Here is a 23,058-nt window from a genome sequence, read left to right on the forward strand (position 1 = left end):
TAAAAGGTGGGAGACCTTGGGGTGGAGGGTGTGGCTATAAGCCAAGAAATCTGAGACCAGATACCAAAAACAAATTACATTTATTGATGGGGTCCACCCCCTGCTGCCCAGGGGAAGAAAGGAAGTTCCCTCCCAGGAGTACCCCAGGACAAAATAGAAATGGGGGAAAGGGCCCATACAAGAAAGAGCCTCTCTGAGGTCCTTGCGTTTTTTATAAAATGAGTCTTTCGTGTGGGGCCTCCAAGCCTTGACCAGGAGTCCAGTTGCCCGAGGTGTGACCTCAGACCCTACCCCTGCAGACTACCCGAGCCCCTGGCCCTTGGCCCTGGGCAGGGACGCCGAGCAGAGGCCAAGGCCGGCAGTAGGCAAGGGACTGCTGCCCCATCACACGCTCATGGTCATCCCGGGCGAGTACTGCGGAGAGACGGGGTGGCGCGCGGGGCGGGTTCAGCTCACGCCTAGACTGGGACCCGCCCCCCGGGGAGAAGGGACAGGGTGGGACGGATGTGGGGAGGGGAAAAGGTGTTGAAGTTGGGGACTTGGGGCCGCCCTGGGGCGCGGGTCCCAGGGTGGGGGCGGGGTGGAGGCGGGGCGGTGAGACCAGGGTGGGGGGAGGGGAGGGAAGGGGAAGGATGCCGCGGCCGCCCCCCCACCTGGCCCGCCGCGGTCACGGTCTTGCTCTGGCCCCCCGGCCGCCCCGCCGGGGCCTGCCCGCCAGGCCCCTCCGGCCCGACGCCGCCGCGGGGGGGGAGTCGACGCAGTCGCTTACGCTTTCGCTCGGGAACGGGTGCAGGAAGGTCCCGGCAGCCGCCATCTCGCCGTCGTCCCGCGGGGTGCCCGGGGCGGTACTCAAGCCGGCCACGGCGCCCGGGGAACTCTGGGGGCGGCCGGGGTCAGCACGCGACTCCCGCCTCACCCGCTGGCCAGGACCCCTACGCGGCCCGCCCCGAAACCCCACCCCGCCCGAGTGCGGCCCCTCACCTTCGGCAACCCGTCCATGTCGCCCGAGCCTGTGGACATTTACACGGGAACACGCGGCTCAGACGCGCCTGCGCTGGGCCCGCCCCCCAAGCCCGGGATCCACCGACCCCTCCTCGAACACCCCCGCGGCCACGGCCCCCTCCCTCGGCCCAGCCGCTGGGCGTCCGAGGGGGAGGGCCCGAAGGGGGATCGGTGCCGGTGGCCAGGCATCCCCACGATTTAGTTACTGGACCCTCCCCCGGCGCATCCCGTGTCACTGAGCTGCCCAAGGAGGCTCAGGGAGCGACCCTGACGCACCAACAGGGAACACCGATGGAGGGGCGGGGAGGCCGCCAGGGGGCGCACAAAGTTCGTGAAGCAGCCTGTGGCAGGGGTGGGGATGGGTCGCTGGCTGCCCACTCACCCAGGGATCCGTTCACGTGGTGAGGTTCCAGCGCACTCATTGCGGCCATGGGGCCCTCCGAGCCGGGGCCAAGCGGGAACTGCGGGAAGAGGGGCGGCATGGGACGGGGACCACCAAGCCAGCTGGGCCACCGCCTCCAGCAGCCACCAACCTGCAGCTCCCCACTTACGTTAGCCCTGCCGGCGCTCGGCCCAATGGGGTTCATGATGGTGTACATGTTCTCGCTGGAGTTGGTGGAGTCTAGAGGAGTCGATGCATGAGGGCCAGGATGTGAGGGGGCCTCCCCCATGCACACCCCTCCACAAGCACCGCCCAGGTCCGAGTACCTCCAGGGCTGGGCATGATGGGTGTTCCTGGGGGCCCACCTCCTCCTGGGGGTCCCTGCATACGGAGACAAAACGTGAGAAAGAGCCCCCACCTGCCACCCAACAACCCCTACCCCCCCCAGGTCAGGTCACCCAGTCTCAGCCCCACTCACCCCACTCACCGTGTAGCTGCCCGGAGAGGAAGAGGAATAGGGGATCTAGGGAAAGGGGTACCTGTGAGCAGTCCGTCCACTGTACCCCGACATCCCTAACCCATCCCACTCCCCTCCACTCCCCATTCTCCGACTCACCGAGTTGCCACTGGGGCTGGCCCAAGGGCCACGCACTCCGGAGCCCCTATGAGAGACAGTGGGTGGAACCTGGGGATGGGCCAGGCAGCACCCCCACCACACCCTGTCCCACCGGCGCCCAGTCAGGTCCCCAGCTGCAGCAGATATTGGCTAAGTGGTAACCACCTGGAAATCCCAACACTCCCTGGTCTATGGGCCTCAGTTTCCCCCCCCAACAGTGGAATAAACAATATCTATTGTGCAGATCCAACCCAAGAAGCACACTCCCAGGGTTCCTTAGGGCCTTACATGTTCATTGTGGGCAGGCCTGGGCCACCGAGGGAATTGGGTGGGGGCCGCATGCCACCTCCATAGCTCTGTGAAGGGGAAAAGGCCGTGAATGCAAGCCCAGAGGGGTGAACCCCGTAAGCCCCCCACCTGGGCCCACTCCTTACCTGGGGCCCAACGCTGGCCATGCCCCGTGGAGGAGTCACCCTCTGCATTGGGCCCATGCTCGGATGCCCTGGGGTGGGGGCAGAAACAAGGGGCTCAGGCCAGGACCACTCCTCAGGTGGACACGCGCTGGGGGGGGGGTGCTCTGTAAGGTGAGGCAGCAGAGACCGGGCACTTGGAGCTGGGGTCAATAGGTGGTGCGGGAACACCAGCTGGAGCTTCCCTACTCACCCTGAGCACGCGGGGAGGGATCCATAGCGCCAGGGAGGAGGGGCTGGGAACCAGGGAGGCCCACGGGAGGCTGCGGAGGGGGCGTGGCAGCACTGAGTGTGGGTGCCCCCACCCTGGCCCAGCTCCTGCCCCTCCCTCCCGTTTTCCCTCTCTCACCTGACTCGGCATCCGCAGGGTGGGCCGGGGGCCCCCTGGGAACCGCGGTGACATGAAGGGCTGGAAGAGGGTGGGCCGGGGTCAGCACCTCCCCCCACCCGCTTACCCACAAAGCTAGCCGGTTCCTGCTGCGCCTGGGTCCCCAGCCTGGCTCTCCCCCTCCTCCACGCCCAGCCAGCAAACCGCAGCCCGCCAGCTCCCGGTGCGGTGCGTGCAAGTGCAGAGAGGAGGGGTGTGCGTGGGACAGGGGGCGGGGCGTCACATGTCCTTACCTGAATGTGAGGCCCCATCATGGGGGTGTTGAGGTTGTGGGGGGGTGGCTGGGAGCCCGGAGGGCCCTAGGAGGACAGAACCAGGTGGGTTGAGAAGAGCGAAGCCACCCGAATCTCCACTGTTTTCTGGGGCCCTGCTGAGCCTGGCCAGCGGAGGTGGAGAGGAGGGGACGCCATAGAAGCGGGAGGGTGAGTCACTCACCCGTTTCCAAGACTGGGGGTACCCCCTACGGGAGGGGTCATGGGTGGGACCCGTGGCTCAGAGAGCCACGCTCTGTGGATCTAAGTACCCTGGCACGCGCATACGCTGGTCAAGGGTGCAGAGACCCCGCCCTCTCCTGCACTGGGCCAAGGCCCTAGGGCCTTTCTCTCGGCAGTCCCCCCAAGGCCCTCATGCGCATCACCACTGCTCCTACAACCCTCCCCCATAACTCCAACCTGCCTGCCTCAGGGCCTCTCCCGACGTGGGACCCCCACCCCTGCCGTCTGACACATGCGCACGCAGAGTTGGGGGACAAAGGGCCCCAGTCCTGGCTATACCTGGAAGAAGCCAGGTGCCATAGGGCCTGGTGCCATTGCATCGTTGGGGGCCATGGTCCCCATCACGGGGCTGGGGGCAGCTGCAGCGCTCTGCAGGGGTGGGGGAGACGTGAGGGCTAGGTCAGGCCATTTCCTGCCTCAGAGTTCTCTCCTCTCCACAAGCAGCTTGTCCCATAGAACAGAGAACCCAGGTCATCTGATCCTCTGTCCACGCATGGAGGATGCCTGGAGGGTCCCCTAGGTGGCAGAGCAGCTGCTCCCCACCCCTGTTCCCACCTGTTTAACAGCCCTCACATGGCCACAAAGTCAGATTCACTGGGTGGCCTCAGCAGGAGCTCTGCGTCCTTGCTGCTGCACTTGGGATCCTGAAGGTGGTAAGGACCCAGCGCCCAGGAAGAAGGCCCCAGAGCCCTGAGCCTGAGGATTGTGGGGCTCTGAAAATGCCAACCACCCAGGCCTGGTGTGCACTCAGCCCTCCAGCACAGGCTGGTTCTTCCCAACTGAATCCAATCTCCTACAGGTGGGGGCACAGTCCCCCACCCTGAGTCCTTCCCAACCCACCTGGTGTCCTACTGATTGGCAAGGAAGCTCACTTGGCTGGACCCCTAGCTCTACATAAACACCCCCCAAATAAAAACCCAAAAGATCAGTGGGCAGCTTTAAGATGAACCTCCCTCCCCAGGGCTCTCCCATGGAGCTCCTGCACAGACCACTCTCTCAGCCCTCCAGGAGGGAGGGTAGAAAGAGCAGGACTCCTGGGGTGTGGTCTCCAAGTCCCTAACCTCTCTTCAGATGGAGAAAGGGAGAAAGCCAGGTGCCATAGGGGCATTCCCATGTGGGCCAAGGGCAGAGATGCAGGTGGCAGGCCCAGAGCTGGCAGGGGACAGGCTGACAGGTCACCTCCTCTGGTCCCTTGCAAGTCTCGGGCTTATCAGCCTTTCGGGCTCACAACGGGGGGGAGGGAGGATGGAGGATGGGTCTACAGGGCAGAGGGGACACATCAAAGGATAGGGAAGGGCACTGAGTAGAGAGAGTACTTCTGAGGGCCCCTCAACTCCTGTCTGTCTGTGTCACCTGTCCCCCCCCCACCAGGCCCCAGGAGGAAGCAGTCTGTCCTGGTTACCGCTGTCCCTCAGGCTAGTGCAAGCCAGCACACAGGGATGCTCGTAATTTCTGGAACTGTTGCCACTTGGGTTCACAAGGGTTAAGCACTTGCCCACTGTCACACAGCACTTCCTGTCCTACAGGAGAGGAACAAGGGGCCCTTGGAGACACATGGCTCCCTCGGCGGGCCGCTCCCTCAGCGGGCCGCTCCCTCAGCGGGACTGCAGCCTGGCCCTCTTCCTGCTCCTTCTCAAAGGTCAGCCTCTAAAGACTCCTGCTCAAGTCCCAAGCTGGGGGTACCGGTGGGGACCTCCCTGGGCTTACGGTGGCTGAGAGCACTCCCAGCACAAGTCATCTGAAACCCCAGGCAACCCTGGGGGTGGGAGGACAAAGCTTTCTGCACCGCCTCCCAACTGCAGGGGTTCCCCCTTCCACCTCCACCTCTCTCTCTCTCTCTCTCTGTCTCTCACACACACACACACACACACACACACACACACACACACACCCATGTGTTGGAGCAGCTACTCTGGCAGGCGCCTGCCTCAGTGGTTTAAGGGAGACACCTCTGAGCCCTGGGACTGTCCACTCTCCACTGCCTGACCCATAGGGAGGTTGGGGTGAGGGGAGCAGCCCCCTTTCCAGCAGGAGCCAGAGCGTTTCCTGATCGGGAGGGCGGAGGTGGGGGAGGCTGTGCGCCAGGATCCAGACCACGAGGTGTGGGGGTAGGGGGAAGGTGGGGCACCCCTCATCCCTGCGGGTCCCCAACTCTAGGCCCTGAAGAGTTAATGCACGGCTGGCTCAACCTCCCTTGTGGGAGGCCCGAGCTGGACCCCTCCATGTCAATCATCCACCCAAAGTCGCCCAGCCCGCGTCGCCATGACGATGGGCTGGGCGCAGTGGCGTTTCCTGGAGACGTTCTGGTGGCCCAGAGCAGGGAGGGGCTGCCGGAGCCCCCTTGAGAGTACAGGGGAGTCGGGCAAGGCGCCCCCAGCAAGAGCGGCGGCGTACGGACCCGTCCCCCCCGCTCGCCCCTGGCCCTCTGTGCCTGCGCCAACTCCCCGGATGCCCCGCTGCCATGGTAACCGATGTGCGGCGGGAACCGCGTCCACACCCACTTGGAGCTTGCGCACCCCGCCCTCCCGGGAGGCGCCGGGAGAGGCCGCCAGACCCGGGCGGGGAACGGCCCCAGGGACAACCGAGAGGCCCACGGGTCGTAACGCACGCGCACTGCTCGACATCCCTGGGCCCCAGTTCTGGCGGGACCGGGACACAGGGATAGAAAATGCACCGTGGAACCTGATGGGGGCAAAGAGTGGGGACCCCGGCTACCATACACGAGTGTACAGCGTGCGTGGGGCGGTTTCAGGGATGAAGTGAACCCCCACCCCTTGTGGCTGCACCCTGACCCTGCAGAGGCCTATGCTCAGGTGCCACTGCAGGGAGAGGTGGTGGTGGCCAGGCCCTGGGAGGCCGGAGGGGAGGAGGTGAGGGCACCAGCTGAAGCAGAGTGGGAGCACAGGGAGGAGGAGGCGGAAAGGGGGAACTCGCCTGAAGCTGCGACTCCCCTAGAAGCCGGTGGAGCCGCTGCTTCCCCCTGGGGCCCACAGCCTGGAAGGGTGTAGGGACAAGTCCTCCCTGACCTGCACTCCACCTCTGAGGAACCAGGCGAAAGAGAATAAAGGCAGGAGGCTGCCATCTGTTCCCCATGACAAGATGCCACCGTGCCCCTTATGTCACCCCCACCCCCGCTCCTCCAGACAGGCCTGATGCCCCCCCAAACCAGGAGGGAAACTGAGGCCAAAGTGGTGAGTCAGCAACCCCAGTCACAGAGCATTTCAGGAAGTGTCCCAGGTGCTGTTAGCCACCCACCCCAGCACCCTGGCCAGGCTTCCACCTCAGGAGGCTTAGAAAGGCTGGGGTGGCGGGGGACAGGTGGTGGTGGGGGCAGGAGCTGCAGTCTGTCTACCCGGGACCATGGGGCTCACGCGTAGGGGAGGAGGAGGGGCTGAGGCCAGCGCTGCAGTAAAGTGTGGGGGGTGTGGTGCAGTGGAATGAGCCTCCCCCACCCTGTGAGTGACCCTGGGCCCAGTGGAGGGCACAGGGCCCCAGTGCCCAGCCCGCCTAAGCCAAGCCAAGGCCATGCAGACCCCCCCGGCCCCCGCTCCCTGGCAACGCCTGGCCCTGGCGTGGACTCACGTAGTCCTGGAAGGCTTTGGCCTCACTGGAGTGCTCACACGCCTCTCTGCGGTCAGGTGCTGCACAGTACAAGTCCCAGAACACGCTGTGGGCAGCAGGGGGGACGATGGTTTCCCCACAGGCCCCCACTGAGCCCCCTCCATGGCCTGCCCACGCCAGCCCCTGCACGCACCACCACCAGGAATGCAGGAAGCCCGGGGGCTCCCCCAGCGTGATGTTCTTCTCCCATCGGATCTGCAGAGAGGAGGGAAGGCAGGTGAGGGGCCACTGCCCGCCCAACGCAGCCCCACCTCAGGCAGGGAACACAGGGCAGGGAACCAATGGACCAGAGCCAGGGGGCCAGGAGGGGACAACCGAGTGACCACACAGGGGCAGAACAGCAGGCGTCAGATCCTCAGATGGATGGACAGATGTGTGTATGCCAGCCACTGGCCCTGACCCACCCCAGCCCTGTTACCAGGGCCGGCCAGAGGGCCCATCCACCACTGGAGCCCCGAGAGAAACTGAGAGGAGAGGACCCTGGGTGTGGGAGAGAGACCAGGCCAGCTTACCTCGGACAGAAAGGTCTGGGCAGACTTCTGGGCACCAACGTGCAGCAGGTACTCATACACGTACAGCGCCAACCTAAGGGTGGGGCACGGGTGGCTCAGGCTCTCAGGAGGCTTGGAATCAAGTCAGCCTTGAACCCCTCCAAGGGTCCCTTGGAGGGGCTCTCAAGCCAGGCACCTGCCTTCTTGTGGGCAGGTGGAGACGAAGGGCAGAGGGCCCACAGTGAGCCCTCCTCTCACCCACCCCCAGCTTCATTCATTGCCCCCCACCAGGTCCCCTAGCCCCCTATCTCCTCCACCTCTCACAGGAGATGGTCGTCTCACCAGTTGCTCAGCCTGGCCAACTCCTACACATCCATCACCACCCAGCCTGCAGGCCCCTCCTCTAGGCAACAATGCCAGCAGTCCCTGGCCCCCACTTCCAGGCCAAATTCTGGTCAGTTCAACACCCTCTCGTGCGCCAAGTCCTAGCCCCATCCTGCTGATGCCAAGACGCCAGAGCAGCCCTGGCCCCAGGGATGCCTTCTGCCCGAAGAAAGGGCTCCTGGGCGTCACTTGGGACTGTATGCTGTGCGGGGGTCTCCCAGCAGGCACCCTGAGCCATGCGCCGAGGGCCAACACCTCACTCGCTCCCAGGCTTGCCTGCCGAGGAAGGCTGGGTGTTAATGGCTGTACAGGAATTGGCCAGGCTGAGCAACTGCTGAGGTCCAGGAATGGATGTGAATAGCCTAAGCCTGCTCACCGCCCTACCCTCTGGGCAAAGACAGAGGCTGAGGAGGATCTGGCTAGGCCCCTGCCCACTTTGGGGGTCAGTGCAGGGAGCAGGAAAGGCTGGGGAGGAGACGCCCGGAGACAGGGAGCAAGAGGAGGTGGGGGCTCCAGGGTGGGGGGAGGACACAGGCTGTATGCTGGCCACCCCCCAGGGGCAGAAGGCTCTCCTCAGGACTCCCTGGGCCTCTTGAAGGAGTGGCCCGTGGTCCCACCACGTCCACTAAGCCCACAGGGTCCTTCTCCATCTGCCCCGTCTCTGGACTACCCAGTGGTGGCATCTGACCCAGGACACAGGTCCTCCCTCCTAATGACATCTTCACATCGCTGCCCACAGGGTGCCCCACCCTGGCTTCCCATAACTCTAACTCAGAGTCCAGTCTACCTGGCAACTAAAGGCTCAGCTTGATGTGTCCCACCCCAACTCCTTCCTCCCCCCTCCCCGTGTGGTCCAACCTGGGTGGTCTGGCCTTGACTCACAGAAACGTGGCACATCCTGTCCCAGATCACCGCACTTACTGAATTTAGGGTCACACCTTAAGGGAAAAGCTCTCTGTCCTGCCATCTCCATCACACACCAGGTCCAGGCCACTGCCTCTCTTACTGTCTTACTGAGATTTTGATAGGGCCCCCCTCCAATGGCCTCTCTCTCCCAGCCCCTAGAGTCTAGACACACATCCCACAGCACTTCTCATTCAGACTCTCCAGGGTCCTGACTCACACACTGGCCACCCTCCACCCCAAGGCCTTTGCACAGGTTGTCCCCCCACCTGGGGCACTTCCACCTGAAGACGTGTGGCTCCAGTGTCACCTGTCAGAGGCTTCCCTGTCACACCTAACCCCTGCCCTGACCCATCGCCTTATGTCTCCCCACCTGACGTCTGCTCACTGCCTGCAGCGCCCACTGGAAGGTACCTAGGAGGTAGGGACTTGGCCTCTTTCCCTCCCTGCTGAGCTCACAAGTGTAGGACCCCCTCATTTGTGGCCGCAGCCATACGACGCCCTCCTGAGATACCCGAAGACTAACCGAGGTGGTGCGTGACCACTGACAAAGGTCAGCACTTTCTATTTTGATGTTAAGGATTTGGGGGGTTTCTCCCAAGAGCAAAGAGAAGCCAGAGAAGGTTCTTGGTGTCGCTGACTTCTCTGACGTGTTAGTATTTTAATTTTTAACAGGAGAGAGTCTCAGGGAGGAATTCTGGGCTGTTTTTTTATTTTCGGTGAAAAGTTTTGAAGCTGGGGTGTTTTGTCAGGTTGTTTTAGGACCTTCAGGGAGCACTTCCGTCCTGGGGATCACCATCCAGGCTCTGTTTTCGGTTACAGGGAAGGACTGGACTCTGGATCCAAAGCCCGGTGTAACCAATGACCTGCAGAACGAAGAGCCTGCCCATGAGACGGGCTCCTGCCGCCAGAGGACAGGTGGGTGGCAAGGAACATGGGGCAGCCCCAGGGAGGCCCTCCCCCCAAAAGAAACAGTGACCTGGAGGATATGGGGTGCCCATCCCTGGAGTGCTTACAAGGAGAAGCGCACATGGGCTATGCAGGTAAATGGTAACATAATGGGGTGTTAGAGCCACGTGAACTAAAATGCAGCACTATCATAGCAATTATCAAAAATTACCACAATTATCAGGAATTATATAAGGGATGCTCTCTGCCGGGTGCCCTCCAACCCCTTAAAGCCCCTGGATGTACATGCTGCTGGGGAGAGGCCCTCTAATCACAGCCTTGTGTCACCCCCCCACGGGGTCTAATCCACCAGCCAGACCCCACTGATGCCCCCAAATGACTCCCCAACCCATACATTTCCTCCTTCCCTCTGCCACCCTCAAGGCCAGGACTTCAGCCATCTCTTTCCAAGGTGATGGCCACCCTCCTTGCCAGCCACCTGGCACCCTCTGCTGCTGACAGCTTTTCTCCTACCTAGTGGCCAGTGAGAAGCCCCCACTCACAAATTCCACCCTGGCCTTCCCCCTCCTCCAGTTCCCTCCCCAGATGCTTCTTCTCAAGCCCTTCCCCAGACTCTCCTGTGTCCACTGGCTCTGCTCACCCTCCAGGACTTAGCTCAGGGGTTCCTTCCTCAAGAACTTCTTACCTGTGCCCCCCCCCCCCAACAAGGATGCCTACGGCCACACCTGGAAGCAGGACAGACACAAGGTGACTCACCTGCTGAGCTATGTGCTATCTCAAAACCAATCCCAGGAGAAAAACACTAGATCCCCAGTAACACTGACCATGGTTGTTATTTATGGAACTGTTCTCAATCCACACAGCGCACTTAGTGCTCAAGCATATATACACACAGCACATGTGTAGACCTCTCCCCCCCAATTCACAAAGGCAGAGCCTCTGGAGCCAAAGGGGAGTGATGCTAAGGGAACTCCAATTCTCCCTGTCACCTTCATCCCTAATTGACCCAAAACCAAGTAGGAAATAGAAGCACTAGTTAGTTCTGGGTGGCAGTTACTCCTGGGCTTTCCCATAGGCTAGGATGGTTTACAATTTACAGAAGAGGCGACATTTGGCTGTAGGCAGCCCACTGGGACCCCAGCCTCCCTCTCACCCTCTAGATTTTGTTATGTACCTCTGAGGGCAGGGACCTGCCATCAGTGTATCAGTAGGTGCTTGGTCTGTTTCTGGGGCAGTCTGGCCCAGACCCCATGATGAGATGGGAGCCAGAGAGGCTCAGGAGAAGGAAGGAGAGGAAAACAAAGTCCTCGAGAGCCGAGGACCTAAGCAGTGCAACCCTGTAACCCCGTTTCAGAGGAGGAAACCGAGGCCCAAAAGCAGGAAGTGGCTCTGTTGGTGAGTGCCTGCTGGGGGAGCTCTGCCTGCAGCCTCTCACCTAGTCCTTGTGAGAATCCTGCAAGGCCAGCAGGCTACATTTCAGAAGGGGAAACTAAGGCTCAGAGCAGCCAGCCAGCCACTCTAGTGCTCTTCATGCCCAGAACCTGTGAGCCTGGTTCCTCTCCAGGCCCAGGCATCCCCTTTGGTGAAATGGCGGACGCAACCATTTGGTATTTTCCAAACTTTCTTTAGCAGCAGCACCCCATCTCCAAATCAATGCTCATCCAGGACCCGCTACAAGAAACGAATAGCACAGGATGGCTCTAGCCAAAAAGTGAACTGGAGAACATGAGGCATGATGGCATCTTCAGCCTCCACAGGTGTGGGGGGTGGGGGGTGGGGATGGGGATTCTGCAGATTCCCCCACCCTTGGAGATCCTCTGCTGGGCATGGTTAGGGAGTGAGGGGATGATGGGGAAAGGGGCCAGGCTTCAGATAATCCCCTCTCCAGACCTGGCCAAGAGAAGAAGCCAGGTTCAAAGACTCAAATCGCTCCTGGGAGGTCTGACAGGATCAAAACCCAACTCCCAACCCCACTGTCCACAGCTCAAACCTCTGATTCTCTCTTCTCTGATCTCCACACCTAAGCTGCCATCATCAAATCTCACCTAGATTGAGCCCACCTACCCCAGGTCCCTGTCCTCTACTCCTGACCCCCTGGTAAGCCCCACTCCACAGGGGAGCCAGAGTGCACTGTCACACTCACAAGCCTCTCTGGCCCACGTGGTGCCCCGGTGGGCTGCTCTTCCCCCACCCAGGACAACAGCCCCAGCTCCTTTGCCAGGCCTCACCCCAGGGCCTTTGCACTTGCTGTGTCCTCCGCCACCTGCTCTTCCTCCACGTCTCTGCACATGTGACAACCCCCTCATACTTCACTATCATCCACTTTATTTTGCTTTCTTAATAGAGTATCTTGATATCCCTCCGCTTGTCCTCCCATCCGTTTGTCCAAGTAACTTGACACCTGCCTCCCTGTTAGGATGTGGGATTCTTCAGGGCCGGGACCTGCCTTCCCAACCACCACACTCCACCCCAGATCCAGACCAGGACACATCTGCTGAAGAAGTGAACTATTCCCTCTGGGTGAGTGGTCGCCCCCAGACCCAGAAACCAGGATAAGAGGATGGCCAGGGACACGCCAGGATCCCCAAGCGTGGGGTGCCTAAGCCAGACACACCCTGATTCCAACCTAGGCAGGAGTCAGGTGCCAGTTTCAAAAAGTCTTCGTGCTTAAGGGTGCTTGGAATTGGAGCCCAATCTCATAACAGAGGGGCAAGGGAGGCCTGGAAAGAAAGTTATCTGCCTAACATCTTCTAACCAGAAGGATTTCTTCTCCAAAATGACCCCACAGCTGGGTAGAGAATGGACACTTGTCCTTGAGAACAAGAGGGAGATCCCATTGTCAGACCAGGCAGAAGAAGCAGGACAAGAGAAGGGTACAGTAAACCCACATCCAGGGCTCCTCTTTATTGCCAGACATTAAAGCCTTCACTCCTGGCCTGGCCCTCAAGGAGCGTCATCATGAGACTCCTCCAGAAGAAGCCAGCCTCCTCTCTGTTTTGGCAGCCTCTTTCCCAACAAGGCCACTCTAGATGGCTGGACTTCTTAGGATCCTGGGAATTGGCCATTGGCCATCAGCCATCAAAAGCCTTCCCTGCTGCAGGCCCCTTTTCCTGGCACTTGAACAATACTGCAAGCCACTGGGTGCCCTTGCTGTGGGAAGGTCACAGCTTCCAGCACCTTTCAAATCCTCCCCAATCCTTAGAGATAGCACTGTTATTACCTTTGCATTTCTCAGGAAAGTGAGCCTGGGTGACGGGCACTCCCTCACCGTAAGCCACTGAGCAGGTAAGTGACAGTGCCAGCTTCAGAATGCCTCCCCGCCCCAGACCGAATTTCCACTTCTGAGTGCCCCAGCCTCAACCAGCAGGGTCTGGGTGTTAGCTACCTGTCTGCCTATCAACCTGGTACCCACAGTCCAGCATGACACCCAGAATGAGAAGGGGCTCTTCTGGGCTCCGCCCCAGGACTGAGCCCTGTGGCCTCCTCAAGGGCTCCACCCAGCTGCCCAGCAGACAAGTGGCCACGCGGGGCTGGGGACGGCACCCCTCAGGTCCTCCTCTTCTCTCTCAAGCTCTTTCTGAGCGGAGAGGGGTCCAGAGAGGCCAGTCTCATCCGCCCCCGGAAACTCCCCTGGAGGATCCGGGAAGCGGTGGGGATCTCAACCCGCGCCCACGCATGCAACCTCATTCACCCAAGTCTCTACCGACTGTCAGAGAGGTCTTGCGACCCTGGAGTCCCACTGGGATCTCGTGCGCCCCCTCAAACCTCGCGCCCTCGAGTCCCACGCATCCCCGCCAATCTCCCGACCCCTCGAGCCTCTTACGAGTATCGCGCGCCCCCTCAAATCTCACGCCCCTTCAACTCCACGACCCCTAGGGTATCACGCGCCCCCTCAAACCTCACAATTCCTTGTGCCCCTCACGCCTCCAAGTCTCAAGTACCCCCTCAAATCTCGCGGCCCATTATGCCCCTTACGCCCCTTGGGTCTAGCGCGCTCCCACAGATGTCGCGACCCCTCGAGCCCCTCGGGTCTCGCGCGTCCCCGCAAATCTCGCTCCTCTCGGGTCTCGCGCGCCCCCGCAAGTCTCGCGACCCTTTAAGCCTCTTACACCCCTTGGGTCTCGCGCGCTCCCAGGTCTCACGACCCTTCGGACCCCTCCGGTCTCGAGCTGCCCCGCAAATCTCGCACCCCTTGGGTCTCGCGCGCCCCCGCAAATCTCGCGGCCCCTCGATCGTGCTCGGGACCCGCACACCCGGCACCCCGCGCCCACGTGCCCCGGGAGGTGCCCGCCGGCGTTGGGGCCCACGGAAGCCGCGAGGCTGCTGAGCCCCGCCCCCGGCCCCCGACTCACTTCTCGCGGGCCTGGCTGTCGGAGGGCACGGCAGAGCCCTTGGCCCCCTTGGCGTACATGCTGCTCAGAGCCGCCGCCGCCGGGGCCCACACCTGTCAGGCGGCGCTACTGGCCGCGCTCGCCGTAGCCATAGTTACCCCGCGCCCCGGGCCTCACTGCCCGGAGCCCCGCGCCGGCACCGCAGGCATCATCCGCGCGGGGGAGCTCCACACGGCGGCGGCGGGGGCGGCGGTAGCTCCAGCTTCAGCTGCGGGTTTATTTTCTTCCTCTCTCCTTCTGCGCGGGCTGTTCCGGGAAGCGCGCGCCCCCTCCTCCCGCCGCGCGCGCCCCCGCCTGCCGCCTCCCCTCCGCCGGCGGGCGCCGCTCTTAAAGGGGCGATGGCGAGCGCGCGGGTGGGTCCAACCTCCCGGACCGTGGGCTGGTCGCGCACGCGCAGTGCCCGCCTGGGGGGTGGTCGGCTACGCACACGTAGGACACTAGTGGGGACGGCCACCAGAGACGCACAGCAGGAGACGGCTGATCACAGCCGTACACACTACCCAGATAGGACCAGCCACCCAAATGGCATACCCGGGGACACAGCCACACATTCGGTTTCAGGCACACTCTTAGACCCAAGATACAAGCAAGTCTGCACAGATCGTGGAACAACTACTGATGGTCCATAAAGCTACAGGAAGTCACATTGGGTGTATCATCCCACAGAGCCTCCCACACCCAGATGGCCTAGGGACACGCTGTCATACAGAGGTATACACAGCCCCAATAGTAGCTGTCACAGAACAGCGAAGCACAACCCACCGCTCACATAGGCACACAGCCGCACAGAGACACGCGTGGGCACAGCCATGTCACAGCTTCCAACACCTGGGGCAAGAGCCCACGCAGTTTCTCCCAATCACCCTGGGGTATTCTGTCAAAGTTTCCCAAGGGATCTGTCACAGACCTAGGGTTTCACGGAGCCTGTGGACACCCACAGCCGCACAACACAAAAGATACCACACAGACAAGAAACTCCTGGGGTGCCCAGTCCAAACCCTGGGAGCCACCCTCCGCTGCTTCACAGGCCACCCTGTGCCAAGAGTAGGTACTGGGTGACTGTTGACTGACTGGGTCACTGCAGCTGGCTCTGCCTGTGTTGCCAGCTGTAAATGGGGAGCATCCAACCTTTAATTGCCCTTTTTCAGGAATCAGGGGTGCAGACAGTGGGTGCCCCACTCCCCCATTTAACTCCATTCTTCCCCCAGGAGGTATGCAGAGGAGGTGTGGGTGAACACACAAGGACACCGCAGAGCAGAGGTGCTTGGGCTTGTTTGCCAGGGTACCGGTGGGCCACGTTAGCAGACGTGTGTTTGGGCTCAGGGGAAGGTGATCCAGTTGTGAGGCCACGTCTGGATTGTTTCTATGACTGTTTGCCATGGGTATTCTTTTGTATCCTGTGCAACAACCGTGAGTATGTGTGTTCCTGTGTGAGTGCACGTTGGCGACGTTGTGCCTGGGGGTTTGGCAGGCACCCAGTGAAGGGTCACTGTCCGGGCAACTGGCTCTGGCTCTGCGGCAGTGTTGTGTGTCCACGGAGGTTGTGCGGGGCCGAGTGACGCAGCATCAGGTTGTGTGCACACGTGTGTGTGTGCCTCCGCGAGTGGGTGGATTGGGACCTGTGTTGTGTGGTTGTGCACTCAGGCTTCCTGTGACGTGTGTATCTTGATGCGACGCCCTCTTCCGCTGCCGGCGGACCCCCCATTATGCCTCCCTCTTAGAGGCAGCCCCCCACCTCCAGTACGGGAATCCCCCCCACACACTCAGGCCGCAGGCAGGCGGAAAGTCGGGAGTCACTGGGGTTCCAGACTGGCGAAGAGGAAGGGAAGGGCTAGGCCGGCGCCAGCTCCGCCTCCATCCCGTGGGGCCCCAACCGGGGGGTGGGGGGGACGCCAGCCCTACCCACTTCCTGTCCAGCCGGCCGTCCCCTCCCCCAGCTTCCTCTCCCGCGGGCCTCCCGGCCCGGCGGGCGGAAAAAAAAGGAGCCCGCGCAGTGCGCTAATAGGGGCGCGGCGCCAGGAGCTGGGGACTGTCCAGCGCCCGGGGGTCCACCGGGGAACATGGGCGTTAAGGATATCCTCATCCTAAGGCCCGCTCCCACCACCAATTTCCAGTGCCTGCTCCCAACGAGGCACAGAGAGGATGTTGCTCACTCAAGTCATACAGCGTATTTCTGACAGCTGGGACTCCAAGGCCCCACAGACGCCACCCCTTCCCCCGCCCCTTCGTTTATCTCCTAATGCTCCGTGGCTCCCCAAGATTCTGTGTGCTCTGGGCAGGTCCCTCGCCCTTTCTGAGCCTCGGTTCCTTGAGTCGATGTTGTCTCCCACTACACAAACATTTATTGAGCGCCTGCTGTGTGCTGGGCTCTGAGGACTCAGCCGGGACACGTTGCTACTGCTTTTGAAGCAGCGGATCTGATGGGGAAAGAAGACAGTCAAAAGCTGGCGAGTTAGTAGGATAATTTCACAGAGAGCCACGTGCTGGGCAGAGGGAAGGGTCCCCGGTGGAGGGGACTGGGCAACGGCAGGGTCGCCTGGGCTCCCGCGGTCCTGCGAGCTGCAAAGGGCAGGCGCCGCGGGCGCGAGCAAGGAGCGCGGTTCTCATGGCAACCTGGACGGATCTCCAAACACAGCCTCGGCGCCGGCGGAAAAGTCCTAGAAAGGCGGGCTTTGGGGCCCACGCAGCGTCTGGGAAGCTGAGCCGCGCGAACTTCCAACCAAGCCGCATGTATTGCAAGAGCAGAACCCACAGAAAGAGGCCCCCCACCCATGCGAAGGAGGGGCATGGGGGGAAAGGAACATTTGTTTCATAAGGGGAGGGGTGGATCCGAAAGATCTGGAGGCAGAATGTTCAGACTGCAGTCACAGCAAATTCATAGGCCCTGAGATGGGCACATGGTTCAGGTGTTGGAGGCAGAACGAGGAGGGTGGTGTAGCTAGAGCAGGGGAAAGAGGTGGGAAATGATGGCTGGGAGGTCAGAGGAACCCAACCACTCCCGAAGGGGATGAGTTGGGATTTGTGCTGAAAGCAATAGGGAGCCAGGGGAAGCTGTGGGGCCCGGCCCCAAGGGGCGGGATCTGCGTCAGGATTTTAAGAACCTCCATGGGGCTGCCAGGTAGATTGGGAAGATGGGGAGGCAGCAGGGAGGTCGTCGCCCCAGGAAGAAGCCCAGGTAGACAGAAATGGGCCATGGGCCAGCTCAGGGGCCTGGGAGGGGGTTCTTAAGCCAAGAGGGTGAAGGGTCAAGGCTGGATCCCAGACCTGCGGCCCCTTCGCTGGCTCCCAGACACTCCCATGTGGCTGTGCGAAGATTGCAGCCCTTAGCTGGGTCTCTTAGGACCACCAATGACCCCTTCAAACCTCACCCCTCGGGGTTGAGGAATCGTGCCTGGGGTAGCCCAAAGAAGGCTCTGTTTGTGAGGCAGGAGGACTTCCCGGAGGAGGGTCTGTCCCGCCTCTTACTCTCAGACCCACCCTTCACGGGTCCACCTCCTGGCCTTTGCACTGGCTGCTCTGGCCGCCTGGAGCGCTCTTTCTCTGGCTCCAGGCCTGGCCTAATCTGGCTCCTTCTTCTTTGGCCCGACAGTTTTCCTTCCCCACCCCCTTCCCTTTCCTCCTAGCCCTCCCTGGCCACATCCCCCAGATTCCAGGTTCAGCACCAGCCTGCCTCGGACTTGTCACTGTTAAGTTATGATAAAATAATGCATCAAGTAGTCTGTTGGCAGCTTTGCCTCCCTTTGGATGGGCCCTCCTTGCGGACACAGCATTGGGGCCAAGAATATGTTGCAAGAGTCTTTGAGGAAGACTGGTTTGGGTTTTCCTGATGATGTTTTTTCCTCTCCACAGGAGGTGGAAGTAGCCCCCCTCATCATTAAAGTGGGGAACTTTGAAAGGGGCCAGTATCTGTTCTAGGGGCCCCTGCAGCCCTCTAGCCCTCCTTAGCCTTTGCATTGGAGGGGGCCACAGCTGGGAGCAGGGTCTGTGCCATGAGACGTTTCCTTTCAGAGCTGTAATTATGGGTAATTTTCTAATTGCAACACAAAAATTAAAACCCAAACAACACAGGAGTGGAGAAGCCACAGCAGCTGGTGAGCACAGGGGTGGGCTGGGGCACTGGGTGGGAGTTCCAGCCCAGAAGGGGTGGGAGCAGGGTCCCCAGTCGCGCGGGGGGGGGGGGGAATGGGGGGGAAGAAGCACAGTCTGAGGGTCATTCAGACAGCATGGACTCCTTGGAGAGCCAGCCACCACTTGGAGCCTCAGTATTCTGAAATGGGGATTACATGCCAAGACTGGTCACCTGGAAATGGAAGTCTCAGATGGAGGATCTAGGCCTGGGTTTGAACCCTGGCTGCGCCTATCCTGCTGTGTGGCCTTGAGCAGGAGCCAACTGAACCTCAGCCAAGCCCAACATACAGGTGCCTTGCGCCCTGCGCCCTGTCCATCCTCCGCAAGCCCGCACACTGCCCTGCCTCCAGCACTTTCCATGACTCCCTCTGCCAAGCACTTGAAATCCAGAATCAAACTAGTCATCTGGAACCTAAGTACCCAGCACCTCATGGGAGAGGCAGCATTTCTTCTCCCCATGTTACAAATGGGGAAACTGAGGCTCAGAGAGGCACGAAGGGAGTCATGTGGGTGGCCCAGAAGGAGCACCCCACTCACCAAAGTGCCCTCAGTGTCCTGCCTGGGTTGGGGACACTTACCCTGGGAAATCGGAGGCACTTTATGGGAACCTCAGGCCTGGGGGGTAGGGGCAGGGAAGAAAGGAATGGAGGTGGGGGAGTCTATAGCTGCAGAGAAAGTTCTGCAGGTAAAACAGAGGTCAGAACAGAAAAGCAACTTGCCCCAGGACACATAGCAAAGAGTAGAGGCACCAGGTCCCACTTTGGGGTGCCCTAGCAGCACCCCTCCCTCACCTCCTCTTGCTAGAGCCCCAGCCTCTTGTGGTGGAGGAAAGCATTTCCATTGCATCCTAAGGTCCCACTCTCCCTCTGGGATATACAGGAGGAGTGTTTTCTGCCCCTGCCCCTTTTGGGACCCTCAGCTTAACAACAATGAGGAGTGAATGCTTGCTAAAGCACCAGAAACTGGGCACTTTTTGTCTATGATTCTGTTGCATGCACCCAGCTCATTCCCACCCCAGGGCCTTTGCACAGGGCCTTGCCTGGCACAACTTCCGCATGATCGGTTTCTCTTCCTCCTTTAGGCCTCAGCTCCTGTGATGTCTCCTTAGAGAGGCCCTGCAGTGTTCTGGGTCACATTGTCCTGTTGGATTTTCCTGAAAATCTTGTTTTTACACGTTGATTGCCATGTTCTCTGTAATTCATGAATTCCATGATAGCAGGGAATTTAAATGCTTTCTTCAATGCTGTGTCCCTAGCGCTTAGAACAAGGCTTAGCACAGTAGGCACTTAATAAATACCTGATGATGAACTAAAAATTCTCAATGTCCCCTCTATGCTGGGGTCTGAGGCCTCCAGTGTCCTTAGAGGTGTCAGCGTGAGGGCCACACAGACTGTCATGACCCTCCTGTGGCCAGGGTGGGGTGTGGGCGGGTCAGAAGAGGGAAGAACCAATTTTCTACCTCTGCCAAAGCCATCCGCGCCTGCAGTCCCGAGCATGAGCACACGAGGGCAGAAGAGACCCGCAGGTCCAACTCCTGAGGGTCCCAGCAGGCTCCCTGGTGCCCTTTTGGAGCAGCTCTTGAGAGCCCACGTTTCAGGCTTAGAATCTAGTTGGCTTCTCTTGACTGACCTTGCCCGTGCCTCCAAGAGAGCATCCAAATATATGTTTACATATTTATGTATAAAATAATTTCATGGCAAAAAAAGAAAAAAATCATCCAATTCTCCCACTACCCCCAAAAAATCTTGCTCTCATTTTGAACTCTTACCTGCAATTTTTTTTCCTTTTTTGTCTTTTTTTTGTTTTTTTGTTTTTCCCTTCAAGAGGCCTTCCTTGACTAAACCCCAAACTATCAACCGCCCTATCTGGCTGTCTGAATACCCCATACACTCAGTGTAATTATTTCTCAACAGCACTATTATTTCCTAACCTCCTTTAAGTTCGCTGATTTACGATTCATCATCTCCTCCACCGAAATGTCATCTTCCTAAGGGCAGGAGGTCTGCTGTATCCAGTAGGCGCTCAATAGATATTTGAGGAATGAATGAAATTTTACCAAAAGTAAAATAAATCAAACCCAGAAAATAAAGCTAAATACACTCCTTAGCCCCCACACACCCAGGCAATAGCTATCACGAAGTCAAGCCCCCATCTGTGCATCCGCGAGCACCCTGGAGAGTCACTTGTGTGCCATGCAAAGGCTCTGCACACCCTTCCAGGCAGATGCAGACCAATGCGGCTTGTCTCTGAGCCTCATGGTCAACCACACAGATTCAGAGCTGTCCCTCAAGGGCTGTAGAACCTTGGGCAAGCTATTCAAACATACAGGGCTTCAGTTCCCCAGGTTTTAAAATGGGAGCAACGACAGTTTTTATCTCAAGGGGCTATTGTGAAGATTACATCACTTAATAATAATTAAATAGCCAGTGCCTGGCTGCTGCTATTTGTAATGAAATATAATTATATATTATAATAAAGTTATTTATTTATATAAATTTCATTATATATTAATATATTATATACTTATATATTTACTTACATAATTATATATAATAAACTTAAAATGTTTTTACATTCTAACTGCTGTATAGCGTTATTTTTTAAATTGTGAAATAAATGATTATCATTATTTTTTTATTCCCATCCCCCCACCATCCTCCCCTTTGGCAACCATCAACTTTTTCTCTATCTATGGGTCTGTTTCTGTTTTGTTTATTCATTTATTTTGTTTATTTAGATTCCATATATAAACGAGACCCTACGGTATTTCCTTATAGCACTTCACCTATATTACTTTGCGACTCGGAGAAGCTGCCCTATGACCCGAACTCAAGAACATAATTATTTCGGAGGTCACTCCCAGAAGCCCTGGTCGCGATGAGGAGAGAAGGCGCCCTGCAGGAGGCGCCGGCGAGCAACTTCCCCGGGTCTTGGGTTCCCAGGGAACCCCCCACCCACGCCCACCCCGGGAGACCGCATAGCGCCTGCGCCTCATAGATGCCCTATCCGAGGGACCAGGAACTGGGGCGTTTAAAATCAATTATTTCATCTGTGGTTCAGGGCTGCTTCCAGGAGAGCCCTGGGGGCCAGCAGTGTGGCCTCCCGTGGCCAGAGCAGCAAAAGTGCTATCTGGCAGGTGGAACACCTTTGCTGACCGCACTCGCCTAAATGTCACATTTTGTTTGCCCAAACCCCTCCCAAAAGTATTCAGTGGCTTCTCAAATTTTACTGTAATCAATGAGGCCATGTAACCTCAAATAAGGTCTTTCTGCATCATCAAAAAATCAAGGCTTACCTTCTGAATTAGAATTTTGTGCATCTGTGAACCATCGTTTACTCCTCCATGGGACACTCAGCTGGTGTATTGGGTCATACATGTTCCCAGCACCAGACACGTGCTCACATTCACGTCTGCCTCCTAGCCCTTCACAGCCACCCTACATGGTGGTTACTGTCCTCGTTTTAAGAAGAGGAAGCCAGGAGGAGTGGCACAGAGAGGTTAAGGTACTGTCCCCAGGTCACACAGCAATGAAGTGGCCAAGCAGATCTCAATCGTCTTTTGCTGAACGAATGCATGGATTGTCTGCAGTTGCCTACATCTGCCCAAGTTCCAGGATTGCTCCAAGTTGGATTTGCTGCCCCAGCCCAGCCCTTGGTTATCACACTTATTTCCTGTCCTGACCTGCTGGCTCCAGAGCCCCTCAGATGCCTGAAGATCCCCACACCCCCTAAATGGCCTTTCCTGCTGGGTCAGGCTGCACCCCACCCTCTCATGTGGGAGACAGGACTGGGACTTACAAAGTTTCAAAGGCTGTCAGGAGAGAATGGAGATGGCAGGAAGCCAAGAAAGGAGCTGGGCCAGAGAGTCTAGGGGCTCCTGGGGACAGAGCCCAGACTGAGACTTCCCCCAGCACAAGGTGGGCACAAGGAGATCAGAAGGTGTTGGGAGAATGTGGCTGAATTGAGGGGGCCACACATTGGTGGCCCTGTGGCTGGGTTGCCCCAGGGAACTCCCTGTGTATCTCTGTCTTTGCTCCTCTCTGAGGGTCTCTGGAGTTCTCTGTGCTGACAGGCTGGCCCTGCCTAGGACTCAGGCTGGGGATCTGCTCACCCTGTGTCAGGCAGGCAGCAGAGGGAGTATGAAGATGTGCTCTCCAGAAGCTTCTGGCTCTCCTCAGCCAGGGTGGGGGTCAGCGGAGCCCAGAGCTCCCTCTCCTCCATAGAAGAGGCAGCTGAGGCTGCAGCAGGAGACCCAGACCCCAGGCCCGTCAGACCCCCAATATGCTTCAGACCCCCAATATGCTCCAGACCCCAGGGCCCCCAGATGCCAGGAATTTGCAGACCCCTAAGCCCCAGGAACTAAGGCTTCCAAAGTCCAGAACCCCCAGATGTACAAAACTCCCAGCCCCCAGTTCCCCCAGACACACCTCCAGAACTCACTATCCCAGGCCTGCCTCGCCCCTTCCCCTTTCCTCTTCCCTCCCCCCTCCCCCACAGCCCAAGTCTCTGGTGCTTCCTCATTTCTTCATTTCCTCCTATTCTAAGAAGCTTCAGTGCTGGACGCTGCCAAGTCTTCCCACGGCGTGGGGTGTGGGGGATGGCCACCTGTCCTGAGGCCCATGGCCTGAAGCCTGAGTGTCTTCCTGAGTGTCTTCTGTGTGCTTGCTGCCATCAGTGTTTCTTGTTTTTCTGGGTTTTTAAAATTTTTATTGGGGAATATTGGGGGGGAATATTGGGGGACAGTGTATTTCTCCAGGGTCCATCAGCTCCAAGTAGTTGTCCTTCAATCTATTTGTGGAGGGCACAGCTCACTGGCCATTGTGGGAATCGAATTGGCAACACTGTTGTTCAGAGATCCCACTCTAACCAACTGAGCCAT

The 23,058-nt window shown here is 59.0% G+C and overlaps 1 protein-coding gene across 30 annotated transcripts; it reads right to left on the reverse strand.

Annotated features, from left to right (window-relative positions):
• Window positions 1–61: 61 nt before the first annotated feature.
• SSBP4 (single stranded DNA binding protein 4) lies at window positions 62–21,571 on the reverse strand. Of its 30 annotated transcripts, none has more exons than XM_074337854.1 (19): window positions 14,013–14,326; window positions 7,486–7,558; window positions 7,107–7,168; window positions 6,935–7,019; window positions 6,287–6,391; window positions 3,632–3,721; window positions 3,092–3,157; window positions 2,820–2,879; window positions 2,664–2,733; window positions 2,435–2,502; window positions 2,289–2,356; window positions 2,001–2,046; window positions 1,872–1,907; window positions 1,711–1,765; window positions 1,554–1,624; window positions 1,385–1,463; window positions 982–1,010; window positions 770–877; window positions 62–414 (listed from the first exon to the last, which is right to left on the reverse strand). In XM_074337854.1, exons 1-19 carry the CDS (start codon window positions 14,069–14,071, stop codon window positions 385–387), a joined length of 1,260 nt encoding a protein of 419 aa, XP_074193955.1. In that variant the 5' UTR covers window positions 14,072–14,326; the 3' UTR covers window positions 62–384. The 30 variants fall into 30 exon arrangements, with proteins under 30 accessions (XP_074193955.1, XP_074193953.1, XP_074193962.1 ...); XM_074337852.1 differs by having other exon boundaries at window positions 1,863–1,907; window positions 14,013–14,279; XM_074337847.1 differs by lacking the exon at window positions 14,013–14,326 and adding an exon at window positions 21,475–21,571 and having other exon boundaries at window positions 195–414; window positions 654–877; window positions 1,863–1,907; window positions 6,935–6,993.
• Between the last annotated feature and the right edge of the window lie 1,487 nt (window positions 21,572–23,058).

This window comes from Rhinolophus sinicus, linkage group LG07, assembly GCF_036562045.2.
Source record: "Rhinolophus sinicus isolate RSC01 linkage group LG07, ASM3656204v1, whole genome shotgun sequence".
NCBI classification, from domain to species: Eukaryota; Metazoa; Chordata; class Mammalia; order Chiroptera; family Rhinolophidae; genus Rhinolophus; species Rhinolophus sinicus.

What these genes read in the sequence shown, in the direction of transcription:
- SSBP4 (XM_074337846.1), bottom strand. Translation starts at nt 14,071, where the DNA reads ATGTACGCCAAGGGGGCCAAGGGCTCTGCCGTGCCCTCCGACAGCCAG. An exon ending in TAGGGGAGTCGCAGCTTCAG is followed by an intron (nt 3,722 to 6,286) that starts GCGAGTTCCCCC and finishes CCACCCCTGCAG; the next exon opens with AGCGCTGCAGCTGCCCCCAG. An exon ending in CCACGTGAACGGATCCCTGG is followed by an intron (nt 1,011 to 1,384) that starts GTGAGTGGGCAG and finishes AAATGTCCACAG; the next exon opens with GCTCGGGCGACATGGACGGG.